Source organism: Mesoplodon densirostris, chromosome 4 (assembly GCF_025265405.1).
Source record: "Mesoplodon densirostris isolate mMesDen1 chromosome 4, mMesDen1 primary haplotype, whole genome shotgun sequence".
Taxonomy (NCBI): Eukaryota; Metazoa; Chordata; class Mammalia; order Artiodactyla; family Ziphiidae; genus Mesoplodon; species Mesoplodon densirostris.
The window spans coordinates 101,598,806-101,615,913 of record NC_082664.1 but is presented as its reverse complement, the minus strand read 5'-3'; the positions used below and the strand labels follow the sequence as shown (position 1 = coordinate 101,615,913).

At 52.5% G+C, this 17,108-nt stretch overlaps 1 protein-coding gene across 2 annotated transcripts in view; it reads left to right on the top strand.

Moving 5' to 3' along the window:
• The window catches only part of FAM174B (family with sequence similarity 174 member B), a 33,249-nt gene extending 31,330 nt beyond the window's left edge, over window positions 1-1,919 (top strand). For both annotated transcript variants that reach the window (XM_060095090.1, XM_060095089.1), the window contains one exon: window positions 162-1,919. In XM_060095090.1, coding sequence (XP_059951073.1) covers window positions 162-165 — 4 coding nt within the window. In that variant the 3' untranslated portion in view covers window positions 166-1,919. The remainder of the gene's footprint in view (window positions 1-161) is intronic.
• The last annotated feature ends 15,189 nt before the right edge of the window (window positions 1,920-17,108 follow it).

Here is a 17,108-nt window from a genome sequence, read left to right as displayed (position 1 = left end):
GGGGGTGAGAGAGATGGAGGTGCTGCTGGAGGGGCACGGGGAGGGGTGTCAACTGCCCTGCTAGGACGGCGGCGTGGCCTGGAGGATGGTCGTGGTTAGGGAGGGGTCACAATGGGTGTGCGGCTCTGCAAGAGGCCACTGACTTGTTCTTCTTCTTTTAGGTAAAACCTGTTCTCCAGCGTGTTGGCATCCTGTGGCTGGTCGGCTGAAGCTGGGGGGTGTGAAGTATCTGGAAGCTGTCCTGTCCGAGGTGTTGAAACCAAAACAAACATTATTTATGAAACTCTGGCACAGTTGTGTGTAGAACGTCGGCTCCGAATGTCACTGCAGGAGACACCACCCTCTGGACGCTCCTTTAAAATGTCACCCTTTATTCCCTCCTCAAGAGGGCTTTTGCCTTGCTAAGGGGCAAGGGGAAACGTGCTGATTTAAAAAATAATTTTAAAGCAACTGCCAACAAAAGTAAAAGAGATCAGAAGTTATCAAGAACCTAAGAAAAGCCTATATATTCAGCGACATATTTAGGGTTTCTGACAGTCTGCTCTCCTGGATCTACGAACTTTTAGATGTCTGACCCTTTGTGGTCTTTCTGGGCTTGGTCGAGTTCTGGCCTTTCGTTGGTGGTGGCTGCGTGAAAGTTCAGAGTGCAAGGGCTCAGAGCTGCTCAGCTTGTAGCAGATGTAAACACGTCCTGTGGCTCCTTTTCTTTTCCTTTTTCGAAAGGGTTCAGCAGAATTAGGCATGGCTAGCTCACAAAGAATTCTGAATATCAGGGAGAAACCTAGACCTGTGTGTGTGCATGTGTGTGTGTGTGTGTGTGCATGTGTGTGTGTGTATGTACATGTGAGATAATTTCTCCATCTCTAAAGAGAAAAGAAAGTGTTTGGCAGCCTTTGCTTAGTAACATCCATTGTGTGTTTCTCTGCCCTATCACCGTTCTACATTGTTGGTCTTAGAAATGGAATTTTAAAACAATCACTGTGATAGTTTAAATGAATGGTGATTTGGTTGGCTGAAAAAAGCCCACTGCCAGGGACTACGTTTGCAGTTGGTCCAGGCCAGACTGGCCTAGGAACCCACCTGGACCCAGGAGGTTACTGCAGGAAGGCCCCTCGCACAGGTAGGGTTGGGTGGTGGCTTATCTTGCAGCTCGAGTGCCACTTGCTGGAAGCAGGGCCTCGGGCTGACTTCTCAGGATGATAGAGGCCTCCCATTTCACTGTTTCCCCAGGGTTATTTGCTGCAATGGATATCCTTCTGCTAAAGTCTCCTAGCAGTGCCTTTGGGGGCGGGCTACTCAGTTCTCTCTGGAAAGGTGTTTTGTAATTTTTTTAATCTCCTCTTTTCTGGCATTCTGCAGGGTTTGCAAATGTGCCTGTTTATTGTCTGCTCCACTGCTTGGGATGAAAACTCTGGCCTTTCCCTATTCGACCCTATTTTCAGATTTTTCAGTTTCCTGGGAAGGGGCTGCCCTGCTTTGGGGTCCCCTCGTTCTCAAGGCCATCAGGGTGGCACTTTGGCCTCTGCAGAAGAGAGGGGCGGCCACTCTGAGGACAGAGTCCTGCTGGTCCTTGGCTCCCTCCCGTGATTGTGCTTCTTTTGTTGACTTTCCTTCTCCCTTTCTCCGCCCTGTTTGCCAGAGGGGTGGGCGTGCTTTATCTGTACCCTCCACCGTGTCCTCATGGGCCAGGGTGGTGACTAAACGGGATGGGCCGCCTAGCAGCTGTGCGCTGTCCGGACCTTTGAACTGGAACCGTGGCAACCGCGTCTGAACCATCTGTGGAGAAGCTGGATTCTTCTGCCTGACGCATGAACGCCGGCCTCTGTCTGCCAGGTGCTCATCACAGGGCCTGGCAGAGGTGGCCACCAAGAATGACCTTCCAGATGCCACAGCTTTGGCACTAGAGGCTCTTAAATAAAAAAACCCTTCTGGTGTGAACTGTGTATGCATCAGTTTGGAGGTTTTCTGAGATGGAGGCCAGCAAGGTGCCTTCCTTTGATGAGGGATGTGGGCCCGAGGCTCAGAGGAGGGCAGAGGGGGTGCCCAGGAGGAGGTACTGGGCCTGGGGCCGGCCTGGGTCTGAAGCCCTGGGTGCCTCAGTGCTGGGGCTCGGATCGAGCTCAGGAGCCAGGTCCCACTCAGGCCCCTCTGCCTCTAAGTCCTGCCAGAGTGATAAAGTTCTGTGGGATTCCAGAGGTGCAGAGAGAGCTGGTGGTGGTAGGGGGGCTAGAGGTCCCCTGTTGTGGGCAAGGCACTTGTGGTGACCGGTGCTGGGGAGAGTGGGGTCCCAGGCAGAGGGGAGAAAGGAGGGTGGGATGGGGACAGGAGGCTGCAGGAGGCCTTCCTTTACCTGCATAATCCAGCTCCTCCTCTGCGAAGACAAGTTCCGTTTCTTAAAAGCAGAGTGAGTTGGGTCTCGGGGAAGCACAGTTGGGCTGGAAGGAATATCGGACCTGGGTGGGATGACTTCCTTTCTCTAATGCTTCCTTCTTTTTGTTCTTTTCATGGGCACTTCAGAGGGGCCAACTTTGGGGTCCAAAGGGACAGCGCTGTCCAAATGGATCCCACACCCCCAGCGTTACTGCCTTCCTCCCTCGGTGAAAGATTAGATGTTCCTTAGCTGGGGGCACCCCGATTCCAAAGACCCGGTTCCTGTTCTTTTGCGAGCATTTGGGGACTTGTCAGATCACGTGTCCAGTGTCGGCTCTGGAAGGTGTGACCATTATAGAGACATGATCTAGTCGATGTCTTCTGGATTCACTTAAAAATAGGACTGGAAGTTATAAGAAAACATTTCAGACTGATTTAAGTAGCAGAATTTTGATTAAAAATGGATTTATTATAAAAGCGATGTTTTCATGGGTGACATTTTGGAAGACAGATAGTTAATTATAAAGAAGATAAAACAAGTTATCCAGATAATAATACCCTTAACAGCATTTTGATGTTCCCCCCTTCCTTCCTTCCTTCCTCCCTTCCTTCTTCCTTCCTTCCCTCCCTTCCTCCCTTCCTTCCTTCCTTCTTCCTTCCTTCCTTCCTTCCCTCCCTCCCTCCCTTCCTTCCTTCCTTCTTCCTTCCTTCCTTCCCTCCCTCCCTCCCTCCCTTCCTTCCTCCCTTCCTTCCGTCATTTATCTGTATTTATCATTTGCAAACATTTATTGAATGCCCACTTATGCTGGGCTCTGTGGTAATTGGAAGGCTCGAGAAGTTGAGTCTCGGGAGAAGACCAGACACGTGACCTAGAGGGATGACAGAGCATAACGGGCTGTGACAGGGATGCGAGGGCCTCAGAAGCCTTGACAAGGGTGGGGCCAGCTCTGCTTTACACTACGAGTGGCCTCTGGCCTTCTGTGTGAGTGCCTTTTCATGTTTTTCTCTATACATTTGGGTCATACAACCTGATGTTTTCACTTAACCATTATGAGTATTTCCTGGTGTCCACAAATATTTAAAACAGTTTTAAAAAGAGCCTTAGCTTTGTATTTTGTAGAATTGCACCACTGAGGGACCCCATCTCTGATCTCTACTGGCAAAAGCAAAGAACAAGAGGGGCCTCATGCCAAGTACAAGGAGTGAGGTCCCTGGGGTCTGAACTGGACCCCAAGGAGAGCTCAGATGATAGCTAGTTTCCTTTCCTCCTTCCCTTTCCTCCTCTTTAGACCCCTTTCAATATTTCAGCCTGAAGCCTGGGGAAGGATGAAGTCTGCCTGAGCGCAGAACTCGGCTCACCATGGTCCAGCATCATCTCTGCTCGTGGCCAGGCCCGGCCGTCACCACCCAGCTGTGTGCAGTTCTGACCCTCGGGTGTCCCCACCCTGGCTGAGCAGCTCAGTGACTGTCCTTGTGTCACTGAGTGGAGCCCACAAAGGGCAGCTGCTGCCCGTGTGGAGCCTGTCCAGGGAGGGCAGAGTACGCTGGGGCTCCTGACCCCGCGGCAGACCCATCAGAGCCCCACCAGCCTTCCCAGAACCGCTGTGAGCATCGCCTCAGCATGAGCCCCCAGTGGTCCTGATGTGCAGAGACGGTCCAGAAGCACTGGTCTCCCCGAGTCCTGTCCTTGAAGCGGCCGTCATGTGAGGTTGGATTCAATTCTGGTTGTTCTCAGGTGTCTATCCGATTGTCCCCACACCACTGACTTGGGATGCTGCCTTGGTCAGGCACTAAGTTCTATATCAGACTTTTATGTTCAAAGCTTTTGCATCTTACCCCTGCGGTATTAATGATCATCCTTGGGATGAGGTCCTAGGGCCTGGAAAGAGCCAACCAAAAGCCCGCACCCCAGCATGGAGCCCTGCCAAGCAGGAGGATGCTGGGATGTGTAGGGTGGGTGTGCAGGCTGGAAGGGCACTGGGGGGTCATGGAGTCCAGCATCGTCATTCTACGCTTGAGGAAACTCGGGCTCCCAGAGTTTATGGGAACTCCCAACTGTTTCCTCCACAGGAGGGTAAATTCCCTCTGAGCCTGGAGCGTCTGTAGCCAGAACCCTAAGCAACATTCAGGCGGAGGCCGCTGTCTTCCTCTTCCTCTGGTTCTCCCTTCTACACCTGTGCCTCATGGCTTTCCCGCCCCACCTGGCGGGGGGGTGGTGGGATGCTGAGGGGTGTGTCGGGGGCACCCCACCCCCACGTCCAGACTGGAGAGGATGTGGTGACTGCCCGTAGGGCAGAGAGTGGATTTGGACCCACCTATAAAAAAACCTGAGATCCACAGTGCCGTGCCACTGGGGGAAACCACCGTCAGGTATTTCCCAAAAGCAGTAGGCTCAGTGACTATGGAGTCTGAAAGCCTTGAACTTCACCAAGGGGGACGAGAGTGGCAACCCCAGAATGTTGGCCATAAACAACTGGTGCTGCTCCTGCTGGGGCTTCAGCTGCATGTTTCCTGGTCTGGAGGCCCCGCCAGGGTACGCCCAACTGGGGGCAGGAGGAGGGGCACGGGTCCCAGTGGGCCCCACTGTGAGGTCCACGGAGGCCAAGGCAATGTGAAGATGCACGCGAGCTCACCACGGGAGCCCAGAAAGAGTCAGCAGGCCTGTGGCCTGAGACTCTGCATTTCCAACAAGCTCCCAGGAGAGGCCGCAACTTGAAGAGCAAGATTGTAGGTTGCCTTTTTCCTGCACCCTGCTTTGCCACCACTCATGGCTTTCTGAATTCTGGCCCTGGAGGTTTAGGCCACAGGCCCAGCATCGTCCCGGACCTGCCCCCTCTCCTGCAAGAGCCCTAGTTACTGTTATGCCTCCTGGATGTCCTGGCCCGAGGGTCACCTGTGCTAACTCGTCCCAGATACTGGAGGCCAGAAAGCAAGGATGAGGATGTACTCATGTCCTGGAAGAGAGCAGGGACGTGGTGGGGTGACAGTTTCCTTCCCATGCCCAAGAGAACCACCCTGTTTGGAGGATCAGGGTTTCCAAGATCTTGGGTACCTGGGAAGATGGCCCTGATGTCTGAGGAAGGGTCAGCTAGTCTGAGAGGAGGGTTGGTTGTCAACCCACATGGATATTTGGCTCTTACTGGTGAGCGGGGAAAAAACTTTAAAAGGTACTACAGAGTTTCCTTCCCTTCTCAGCAACCTACAGGTAAAAAAGCTCCAACTCAGGAAGAGACAGTCTCGCCCATGAGGAGACCAGATGCCCCTGAAGGGCCCACCTGGTACCACAGGCCAGATTGTCCAAGGGGAAATCTTGCAGTGGCATCCGTCCCAGCTGGTGGCCGGGCGCTCTGGAGGCTGGAGGTGAGCCCGGGAGGCTCTGGGACAAAAGCCGAAGACAGGAAGTTTTTCTCTTTTGAGTCAAATGCTGCACACTCTGCAATGTAAGTCTTCTCCACAAGAACATTTCCTGCAAATTTACAGAGTCCTTTGTAGGGTTGGTTTGGTTGAATTTGAGGCTCCTGCCACCTCTTAGTCCTACAGCGTAGCTGAAGGCATAGATGGGTTTCCTGAGGATCGTGCTGTCATTTATCTGAACCTTCTCCTATGCTGGGACCTTTATGTGGCTTCCAAGTTTTCGTTGTTATAATTAATGCTTTGAAAAACCTTTTATGAGCATCTTATGATTGCCTTCTCTTATCATTTCTCAGGATAGATTCCTGAAAATGGGATCTCAGGGCAAAAGTTTTTGGTATATTATATACCATTGCTTTTATTTTTTTCTACAGAGTTGGTAGAACTCATGGAAGTCAAAAGGCCACAGATAACATGAGTCTCAGCCAGGCACCCCTGTTAATGTGCCTTGTCCTGATTCCATACTTCCTACATTGTCAACTCCACGTGTGTCCTGGAGACACCCCAGGAGGAGAGAGGAGTTGGGATTGTTGGAGGGGTTTGCAGACCTCAGAAGATCAGAGAGGAGGGTAAAGATACCAGGGAGGTATGCCTACAGCCCATGCTGATGGTCCCTGGGATGGAGTCTTTCTCTTTTTCTTAATGATTACCTTGGCCTTGGAGTTGATCAGTTTTGGATGCCAAGGAAAACCAGGCTTCTGAGCTTGCAAAGCCAGGGTGGAGGTCCTCCTGTCTCCCCTGGTTCTCCCATAGCCTCTAGGGAGAAGGATGCCCTTAGGTAACTGGCCTATCTGGTAACCGTGCCTTTGGCAGCTCGGCTGGCAGGGACCCTTCTCAACTTCGTAACTGCACAGGACTTGATTCATTCATTCATTCATTCATTCATTTCACAACGATTTACTGAGCACCTACTGTGTGTCAAGCCCTATTTTGAGCTCGGGGGGCACTCCAGCCTACAAAGCAGATCAAAAAAGCCCTGCCCGTTTACATTTCATATTCTTAGGAACGTTTTCCTGCATGAGGATAACGTCAGGAGTCTTTCACTCTTTTAAGCCCTCGGAGTAGGATTTCCCTCTCCCTGTGCTACACAGTTCCCCCCTCCGCCCCCCAGGTTGACTTGTTCCTGAACAAGGATGGCTCCCTCTAGAACTTGTATTTGCTAGCAGCTTAGGATGCGTGGAATTTCTTTAGCTTCTATCACTAGCCTTTGTGGGCTGAGCAGATCCCTTTATTAAGCGTAGACCCATGGGGTGGGGCAAGTTGTAGGGAAAGCAGAGCTCAGTGTTGGCACCAGCAGGCTTTCATCAGAGGGAGGAATGCGGGGCTCGGAGGCTAGGGGGTGGGCTGGGGTCCAGTCAGATGCAGCATGTGGCATACTCCCTGGGTGGCCCAGATGTCAGCTAAGAGAGTTACAGAAGAAGTTCATTCAGCCCAATGTTAGGAGCTGAGGTCGTGACATGGCTGGGGTTTAAAGGTCTATCTTCAGAAAGCTGCAGCGGTTGAAAAAAAGACTTGATCCAGTCGTAGGTATTCTTCTGGATGGATTCATTTCCATTTTCTTTCCGTTACACGGATTAAGAAATGGGATGGATCACATATTTGCACTCCACTGGGCCAATAGAAACACAAGTGGCACTACTGTCCCCCAGTGACAAGTCAGTGGAGGGGCCTGGGGTGCTCCAGGCAGCACACTGGCTGTCCTCTATGAGCTGCCAGGACCTGCTGTGCCAGGGGTGTGGCTCGACCTCTGCTTGGGCCGCCTGGTAGGTAGGGCAGTTGGTTGCAAATCTATCAGCTAAGAAAGGCCAGTCTTGCTCAAGGCAGAATTACACCCAGGGCCACGGGCAACGTTCTCTAATGCCTGAAGGGATGGGGTGGTGGGAGAGAGTCCAGAGGGAGAAAATGAGTACTTTAGTCTGCCTCGTCCACCTGGTGGGATTTCTGTAATACCGCATCAAGGGTGTAGCATTTCCGTATAACCCCGCTGCCCAGCACTCCTGCAAAGAAACTGTTTGGACTATGCTCTCCAGGGACGGCTGATCCCTCCTTGGGTAATGGCATCCAGTTCTCCCAAACCGGACATCACCTTTGACCCCAACACAATCAGTTAACAGATGGTGTCGATTCCCACTCCCCAGCCCTTTCACTGCGACGCCCGCCCGCTCAGGCACACCCCGTCTCCAGATGACTCCAGAGCTTGGCTGCCAGTCATGGAAATTCTACACTGCTTCCCGACTGGTCTCCCAGTCTCCAGGCTCAACTCTTCCAGTCCTTTCCAGACACCGCTAACAAGTGATTCTCCGCTGACACCGCTAACCAGCTGTTTCTTCCCGGCTTGCAAAAACCTTCAACATCTTCCCATCACCCACAGAAGAACGTCCAAAGTCTCACTCGGGGTGAGAGTCTGGACCCTCCGTGGCCCTCACTCTTCTCCTGCAGACACCTTCCATCCCTGCCCAGACGTTTCTCCAGTTGTTCCTGAGCACTTGGCTTACACCCCCGACTCCTCTCCCCATTAAGGGCCTTGCTTTCTGCTCAGATTCCAGCTTGCAGCCCCGCTCCGTGGATGCCCCGCACTCCTTAGGAGTCGTACAAACGGATGAGTTTCTGTCTGCTGCCTCCTATGGCTGCCTGTATTGCCTGGTTGCCCATCTCTCCAAAGACACTGTAAGTTCCTCGAGGGCGTGGATTGTGTTTTGTGGCTCTCTGAAGCCTCAGCCTTGAACAAAGGGCCAGAAGACCTTGCTCGCTCGCCCTGCCGGCTGGTGGGTTTAAGATGTTCCCAGGACCCCCTAGGGCCAGGTCTAGGGGAATTGCAGTCTTCAGTGGTAGAGAGGCAGCCATCAACTCAATACTAAGGTCAAGGTTGGCCTGGAAGAAACTTGGGCTGAGATGAAGTGAGCAGAGAGAAAGGGAGAGAGGAAAGAAGAGTCTAGACGTGGCTGCTTTTGCTCTCGAGGGAGAAGCGGAAACTCTCTGTACCCATCGACAGGGAATACCAGCACTGCCCAGGCGCCCGGCGCTGTGAGCGGAAATTGCTGTCACTGTGCCCAGTGTTTGCTGCACCCACCCTGACTCCCCAGACGTGCCAGGGGCTGCGACAGACAACCTGGTTGTGGATCAGCAGGGAGGCTGCTGGGGCTGGAAGTCACGTCATGGACATAACAAGGACCCCCCGTTTCAGGGAAGTGAATGTCTCAGACACACAGCAACCTTCACCCCCCAGTGAGGGATGGAGAAAAGAACGTGAGTGCAGATGTGGGCTGCCGGCAGAGGAGCTCCTGGCTGGGGTGGCAAAGGCCCCTTGCCTGCCCCCACTCCGCCCACAGAGAGCGGGGATGGCAGGTGGTGGCCATGGGGGAGGGGCCAGAAGACTGCAGATTTCTTCTGTCAGAACTAAAATCCTCTGTCAAGTGATTCCCAGGGTCTCACCCTCTTTAAGCTGGAGCAGAACATCATCTCAGGTTTCCCTAAACCCTGGCCGTTCGGGACATGGGTAACAACCCGCCCTCCACTGGATTCTGAGGTCAGGGATGGTCTCTGTTACGGAATGGGTTTTCTGGGTGGAGAAACGGGTTGAGATCTGAAAGATGGGGTCCTCCACCTGGCGGGGGGAAGGTGGGCAGAGGTTGGTGCCCAGGCCTGCTTGGGCTGTGGTGCCAACCGACTGTTGTCCTGGGGATGCTGGGGAGGGGGACAGTGCCCATCGCCCCCCTGCCCCCAGGAGCAGGACCTGACCTGCCTTTCCTTCCCCTCGCACCCATTTCTCCCTGTTCGTTCCCCTCCCACCAGAGCTGTGGGCACCCTGGGCTCAGATGCAGTTCACCCCACAGTCTTATAAATGGTGGGGAGAGAGGGAAGGAGGGTAGAGAGGCTCAGGGAAGACAGCCATGGGGAGGGACGTGGCTGAGCCCTGCCCACGCCCAGTCTGGCCTCCAGGAGACTTTGCTGGGAGTGGAGACGCCCCAAAAGGCAGTGCAGCAGCCGGCCTCCTGCAGCCTCCCCAGGGGGACGTGGCCAGTGCAGAGGGTTGTTCTGGGATCTGTTCAAATTTGGAGATTTCCTCGGTATCCCTCAAGAATAAGAGGCTGCTTGCTGGGGTGCAAGGCTGAATTAGACGTACCTCCTATTTCACAGTGCAGTGTTTTTCATACTGCCGGTTGTAAACCATTAATGGGTTGTGAAATCAATTTAGTGGTTTACAGCCAGCACTTTACAACAACAGATTAAAAACAAAAGCCTCAGTGTATCGCATATAGAAAGGGTGTTTTTTTTTCAATTTTTTTTTTTTCCGATGTATGTACATGTCTCCATACCTATAACTATGCTTATACCTCTATGATATCTAGATATCCGTACTGGGTGGTGATGAAAAATCATACTTATTTGTTAGTGTGGTTTTAGGGGTCAAAGCAAATTGAACATTGGTCTAGACTAGAACATCCCTGCTGGGACCAGCTGGGCCTGGAGTAGCAGAGAGAGACCAGGCCTGAAGCTTGGGGTCTCTTTTGGCCTCATGGACCCAGAGACCTGGGTTGAGGTGACCAACCGGTGGGGCCCCATCTCTCCTTGGTGAGAGGACATGCTGGGGGCCCCGGATGGGAAGGGCTGTGATGAGAAACCTCCTCTAGAGGACTCTAATTGCACCTTTAGCTGTTTAAATGCCTCCGCTCTTTATCGGTTTGGGGCTCACGTTCGCTTCTGAGACATATAGACTGGAAAGAGAGCCCAGCAGAACTTGGAAGACCTGGAGGATGGCAAGGCAGAATGGGAAACCAGGAATTTGTCAGGGAGTGTCAGTGGCCTTCTGGGACATGATATTTGAGCTTAGGGGATGGACGAGAACACGCACGCTCAAGTTTTTAGCATGCTTTGCTAAAAGCATGAAATCCAAGAACCGCTGGAAGAGTTGGATGTGCCAGGGATGGGGGCCTTCTTCCTGGCAGATCAGTTTCAAAGGGCCCCATGGGAGACCATTACAGAAAGCACAGGGGTCTGAGGAGGGGGCAGGCCCTGCCTGATTCTTCACTCAAAGCCATCGTTTCGGCTAGCTGCAAGCTGCAGTAGAGAAAGAGTAAAGAGTGCAAGCCTTTGATCATTCACGGTGGGAATGCTTCACAAATGACAGAGGTTTAGAGAATAGCATCCAGAATGCTGAGAGGGAGGAGAAAGAATATAAATGTGCGTGTGCACGCACACACGGTACTCCTGCCTGGTTTCTGGTGGAGACAGCATTCAGCTGGGAGGATGCACTGTGTGAAACACCCCTGAATCAGGGTGGTGGGATCTTTACACGGAGAGATGGCACATTTCACTAAGGAAAAAAAATGATACAGTATCTAGCCCACTGCTTTAAATATATTCTACATGCTTAATTTAGTTAGAACAATTCCACCAAAGATTTCAAAATGTGTGCTTGTTAGTCACTGTGGAAACTAGGAAAGGTGTTGGTGCTCGGGATGTAGGCAGCACGAAGAAATAGCTGAAATTGGGATTCCAGAGTTAAATGGAAGCTCCGACTTTCAGAGCTTCGATAACGTGTGGATTTTTTTTTTCTTTCAAAACCCCGTTACTCCCCCTCACTTCCCTCCCCCATCCCTTGTTCCCTCACGTCCCCCACCCCCCACCGTCCTTTCCAGGGCTCCCCATCTCCCTGGCTTTCAATACACCATGAAGAGGATAGAGAAATTAACTTGACAAAGAGAAGGGATGGATTCAGGTGTTGGGTCTAGTCAAAGCTACTTCCCAGGCCTGTTTCTCTACCGATTGGAATTTCTGTTTACTCCCATTTGGGAATAACCAGAAAGGATCCAACTGGTGTTCCTTACTTAGCAGAGGCCACCTGTGAAGTATTTACCGCATTACTGTCATTTTCATTATTCCGTAGCTGGCTGTCACTGTGCCCTGGGGAGAGATCAGAGGACGATGGAGGCCAGGACCTCTGCCCTCCACAAGGCTCTCGTCTGATCAGGGAAAGCATGGAAACAGAGACATGGAATAGACATGGAATAGACATGGAATAGAGGACAGTGACAGCTAGGATGAGACCAAGTGTGCAGAACAGAATCTCACTGCTATTGTTGCTTTAACATGGGGTGTGTTTTGCAGGTTCAACTTCTTTCCATGTTAGTGGGGAAACTTTGAGACCCTTGGGAGCATCCTTCCAGATGCTTCAACTTTGGCAGTGTGGACTCAAGTGAACGAAACCATTCCTTACGGGCAAAGGTTCCCAAGAAGACTGGTATTAGATGGCTGGGGAAATGAAACAACTCACTCAGAAACTGCCTTGGCAATAAACATAACATAAAAATTTGAGACCAGCATGCCTGCCATCTCTCACTCTGATAATAGGTAGTAAGCACTGAAGGACTCAACCAGGACTCCTATTCAGTGGTTTGTCTTTGTGTTTCCCCAATTCTGCACTGAGATGCCCCAGGGCACTGCAGCAAATTCCTGAGTGCCACCGAATATCTGAAAATTTTCAAAGTGAACACTGCGACATCTGCCAGACTCCACGGGATTAAGTTGTTTGGAACGAACTGCCTATTCATAGAACTATCAGGTATTTCTTTTAGCCTGGGGGCCTGCAAAATATTACCGTGGCGGTAGGGCACCCTGAACCGAGAAAGGCCGGCACACTGTGCGTTCGGTGTGGCTTCAGCACAGATGCAATCTGATGGACACTTCGGCAAGGTGCCCGCTCCCAGACGTCTCTGCTCCATTTCCCCTGCTCAGCCTTGGCACTGGCCAGCTCCTTTGAACTTGCCGTGGCTGATTTCTTTCCTTAAAGTAGTTGTATCTCTGGCATGAGCTTGATCTTGATCTTTTTTACATCTTTAGTGGAGCATAATTGCTTTACAATGGTGTGTTAGTTTCTGCTTTATAACAAAGTGAATCCGTTATACATATACATAGGTTCCCATATCTCTTCCCTCTTGCATCTCCCTCCCTCCCACCCTCCCTATCCCACCCCTCCAGGTGGTCACAAAGCACCGAGCTGATCTCCCTGTGCTATGCGGCTGCTTCCCACTAGCTATCTATTTTACGTTTGGAAGTGTATATATGTCCATGCCACTCTCTCGCTTTGTCAGATTCACCATCCCCACCTAGAGTTCAGCACCAGAAGCAGCCAGGACTCCTGCCTTTGGAGCTAAGAAAGAGACAGGTAGCTAGCTCAGTGACTGTGGCAAAGGCCTGAGTTTGTGTCCTTGGGGAAGACTCCCCGCATGGACACACACAAGTTGTCAGAGCCTGCCTTTAGGCCACTTGATATCAATGCCCGAGCCCCCGCCCTCCGGGACCTTGTCGCTTTCTTCCCTGTAGCCAGCACGATCTCCACTGACCACACCCTCCCCGCCGCTTCCCATCAGCTTTCCCCTGCAGACCCTGAAGTGTGCTGCCCAACTCTGTGCCCCTCCCCGGACTGTGAGTCCTGCTGGCCCCTGGCTTCACTCAACCGGTTGCCTTCAACTTGCCACTTCAACTGCCATCGGAATGTTCTGTCGGTTGGTGGCCTGGTTTTGCAGCCTGGTAGATGATCAGACCTCAGGGACGTGGTCCAAACCTTTGTGCGGGGACCCAGCAGCTAGCACACTGGAAATGCTCAGGGAACGTGTGATGAATCCATTTAGTAACTTAATTCCCAGCACGGGTTCTAGGCCGGTCACGGCTGCACGTGAGACCCCTCTGGTCACTGCCTGATCATTTCCCAGGGGCTCTGCCTGCCTTAGCAGAAGAAAAACTTGATGTGGGAGCCTTGGTCCAACAGAGGCTTGTGGCCGGGGGGCTGTGGCCCCCTCGTACGGCCCCACTCCTGCCCCCTGGGCTGTGCCTGTGTTTTGCCACGGCTCTTGTGTCTTTCTAGGTGGGTGATGAGTGCATGCAGCCCACAGAGCTGGTGGGGTGGCCCTGTGTGAAGATGTGTGTGCTGGATTTTCCCCTTCTCACAGCTACAAGGAGAGGAGACCGGATGTCCCAGAGTTGGAGGTGTCCACTCCTTGCCACTTCCCTTCTGGGGGCCCCGCCTCCCTGGGCTGCTGTGCTCTGTTGTCACCAAGTGTGTGCAGGGCCTTGGGGGAGAGGACTGGGAGGGGGCTGGAGAAGAGGCCACCCCTGCCTTGACACTCCTGGACTCCACTGTGTGAACCCTGAGAGGGCATTTTGGAGGTGGAAAGAGGCCCCAGTCTTTTCCTTTATTGAGCGCCTTGAATATTTGAAAAGAAAAAGAAAAATGCCAAAGACTGGTACAGAAAATGGTAGCAGGTATATTTTATTGAAATGCTTAGTAAGTAAATGCCTTTTAACACTTGTACAAATACAGTGGCTGGGTAGACCTTCATTTGGAGAGAAGGTTCACTGCCTATGGTTTGAGGCCCTTTGTGACTGAGCCCTCTTGGAACTCCATTCCCCTTCATTGCTAGTGGGAGGTTTGGGCACCTTTGGGGGTGTCTCTTGCCAGAGGGATCAAGGCCCCATTCTCCTGGTGGACGAAGGCCTTCAGACCAACTCTGTGCCCCTGGGTGGGGAGGGTCTCCCTGCCAGGTTGGGATGAGCAACAAAGGGACACACCCGGGGTGGTGCCCAGGATGCGGTGCCCCTTCTCAAGGTGGGGACCCATCACTGGGATGTCCGGGCTGTCGGTTATAACATGCACAAAGGCATCTCTGACAGGTGGCTTCCACTCGGGCCTGCGATGCTTTTGGACCTAAGCAAAAGCTCTGTGGCCAGGGCCAACTTTCTGCTGGTTTCCTTCTGTGATGGTAGCAGCCAATGGCTCACTTCAGGACAGGCCTGCATTGGCCAGGCATCGTGCCAAGAGCTGAAGATACAGCGATTATTCACAGTGACTGTCCCAGGGGAGCTGGCCGCTGACTTGGGAGGAAAGCACCGGAGTGTGAATCACGTCCACGTAATGGGATGAGCGCTCTGCTGTGGTTGTGATAGACAGGGACACAGAGGAGGGCCACCCACCCAGGGCCCGAGTTCCCGAGCAGTTTCCAGAGCGAAGGGAGCCCGAGCTGAACCCTGATGAAGAAAGGACTCAGCCGGGCCATAAGCACTTGCGAGAGAGTTTAAGGGCCCAAGGGACCAGTGGGCGGTGCGGACACCCTGGCTTGGGCAAAAGCACAGAGGTGTGACAGACCAAGGGTGGGGACATGATGGGAACTAGTGTCCAGGAAACTAGTGGGAGGTGGCTGTAGAGCAGGGGAAACCGGGGAGAGCTGTTATCCTGTAGAAACCGGTGAGCAACAGGGCTGCGAGGGGTCCCACGGGGCCTTCTGGATGGAACTTGGCCTCCAGTCTGCAAAGAACAGACCTAAGTGAGGCCAAGAGGCCGCTGCAATGGACCCGGTAGGAGATGAAGCCCTCAGTGAGGGGGAACAGGGAGGAGGGCTTGAGTGGAGGAGATGGGTGATGGCTTGTGTAGGGGTGGTCCCGGGTAGATGTCACCGGAGCAGAGTTGGGAGGTGGGGGTGAGGATGATGAGGTCTCTAGTGGCCTCGGGGGAAACAGAAGGGAGCGTGTCTTTCTGTCGCCTCAGTCCAGGGGGCGCTGTTGGACACCAGCTTCTGTAACAAGAGCCGACGAGGGATGCAGCCCAGGGAGGGTGAGGCAGAGCGGTGCTCGAGCAGAGGTTCCTGGGGACAGAGGTGTAAGGGACAGGCAGATGGGGGCGGGGCGGGGGCGCCGTGTGGAAGAGCTTGGTGGACAATCCAGAGAGCACGGTGAGTGGACTTCCCCGCGTGCCACTCCTCCTCCTCTCCCACCAGCCCGGGGAGGGATTCCTTGAAGGCAGTGACCTGAGCTTTAGGGTTGCTATCCCCTTACCGGTGCCTGACACACAACGGGCACTAAATTAATGTTTGTCAGATCCACTGAACACAAATACAGCACAGAGGCCAGTAAGGGGGTGGAGTGGGGGCGGAGGGCAGTCAGTGGGTTTGGCAGCCGGTGTGGGGCATTTGCCAGACCCTTTCCAGGACGAGGCAGGTGTGGAGGGAGGGAGGGAGGGAGGGATGCAGGAGGCTGTATTTCGGGTGGAGTTGGGTAGCTTGGGGGGTGAGGAAGTAGAGGCAGCGTGTCTCTGTGTTCTTTCTCAAAGTTTGGCCAAGACAGGAAGGAGAGGAAGTGCAGGACTCATCACTGGAAGATTGTTTTAAAAATTAAAAATTTCTTTTTACTGCTTCCTTGCCCCTGCACCCACCCCCGCCCATGCCAAATACGATTGCAAGTTCCCTGTAGAAAAACTAAGAAATAAACATAAGTAAGAAGAAAATAAAAATCACCTGTAATTCCATCCATTAGAAATATATACTGTTACTTTGGAGTCATTTTCCTTCCAGACTTTTTGTTTTTTTGTAGAAATGGTATGACGCAGAACCTTAGTATTTTGTAACGTATCGTTTCACTTAATACTTCTTGAATACCTGTCTCTGTCTGAGCTACTATAATTCAAAACATTCCTTAAAATGTTATCTACCTATCTAATTATCTATGATTGGAATGGTGCAAAGTGCAATGGGTACAAAAGAGCATTCCGTGGAAAGCTACCTTTTATTGCCCGCTTCTCAGCCACTCAGTTCTCCTTTCTGGAGGCAAATGATATGACCTTACAGCATCCAGTTTGGCCGGTGAGATAATATTCCCATGTGGGCATGTTCCCAAATTTATTGAAATAGCTTCCTGTCTTGGAGAGTTAGGCGCTATTTAATTTTAGTTTGCTCTTATACATAAGGCTCTGATGGAAATCCTTCCAGAGAAATCTTTGAACACATACTTAATTGTCTTAGAACAAGTTTCTAGAAGTGGAATTTCTGGGTTAGAAGGTAGAGCCAATTAAAGAAACAAACAAAGCCTTTCAAAACCAGCTTTTACCTCCAAGGAAACTGATGTCACTTGGCAGTCTCACGATGAAGCATGCCAGCCTTCCTATCCCGCCTGGTCCTCTGTGCCACGTCCTCCAACTGCACCAGCTTAGTGGGGGAGAGGTGCTCGTGGGTGCCTCCAGCCCTAACTGCAGGCTGCATTATAGGAGAGACAAATGACACCTTGGGGAACAATGGGGGACTAAGTGTTGAGAGGGCAGCCCACCTGGCCGAGGAGCAAAGGAGAGCAAGCCATGGTGGGTCCCGGCGGCTGCATTGTTGGTGAAGGCCGCCCCCAGGGACAGACCCTTTCACATTTTCAGAAACCCCTAGGCAGAAGGGAGGGCCCCAGGCCATGAGAAGCATGCGCCCACCGAGGCGAGGTCCAGGGGCAATTGGTTCACATGCTGGATTTTTGCTTGCTTTGCCCCTGTTAAGAGGCAACCCTGTGGCTTCTTCAGT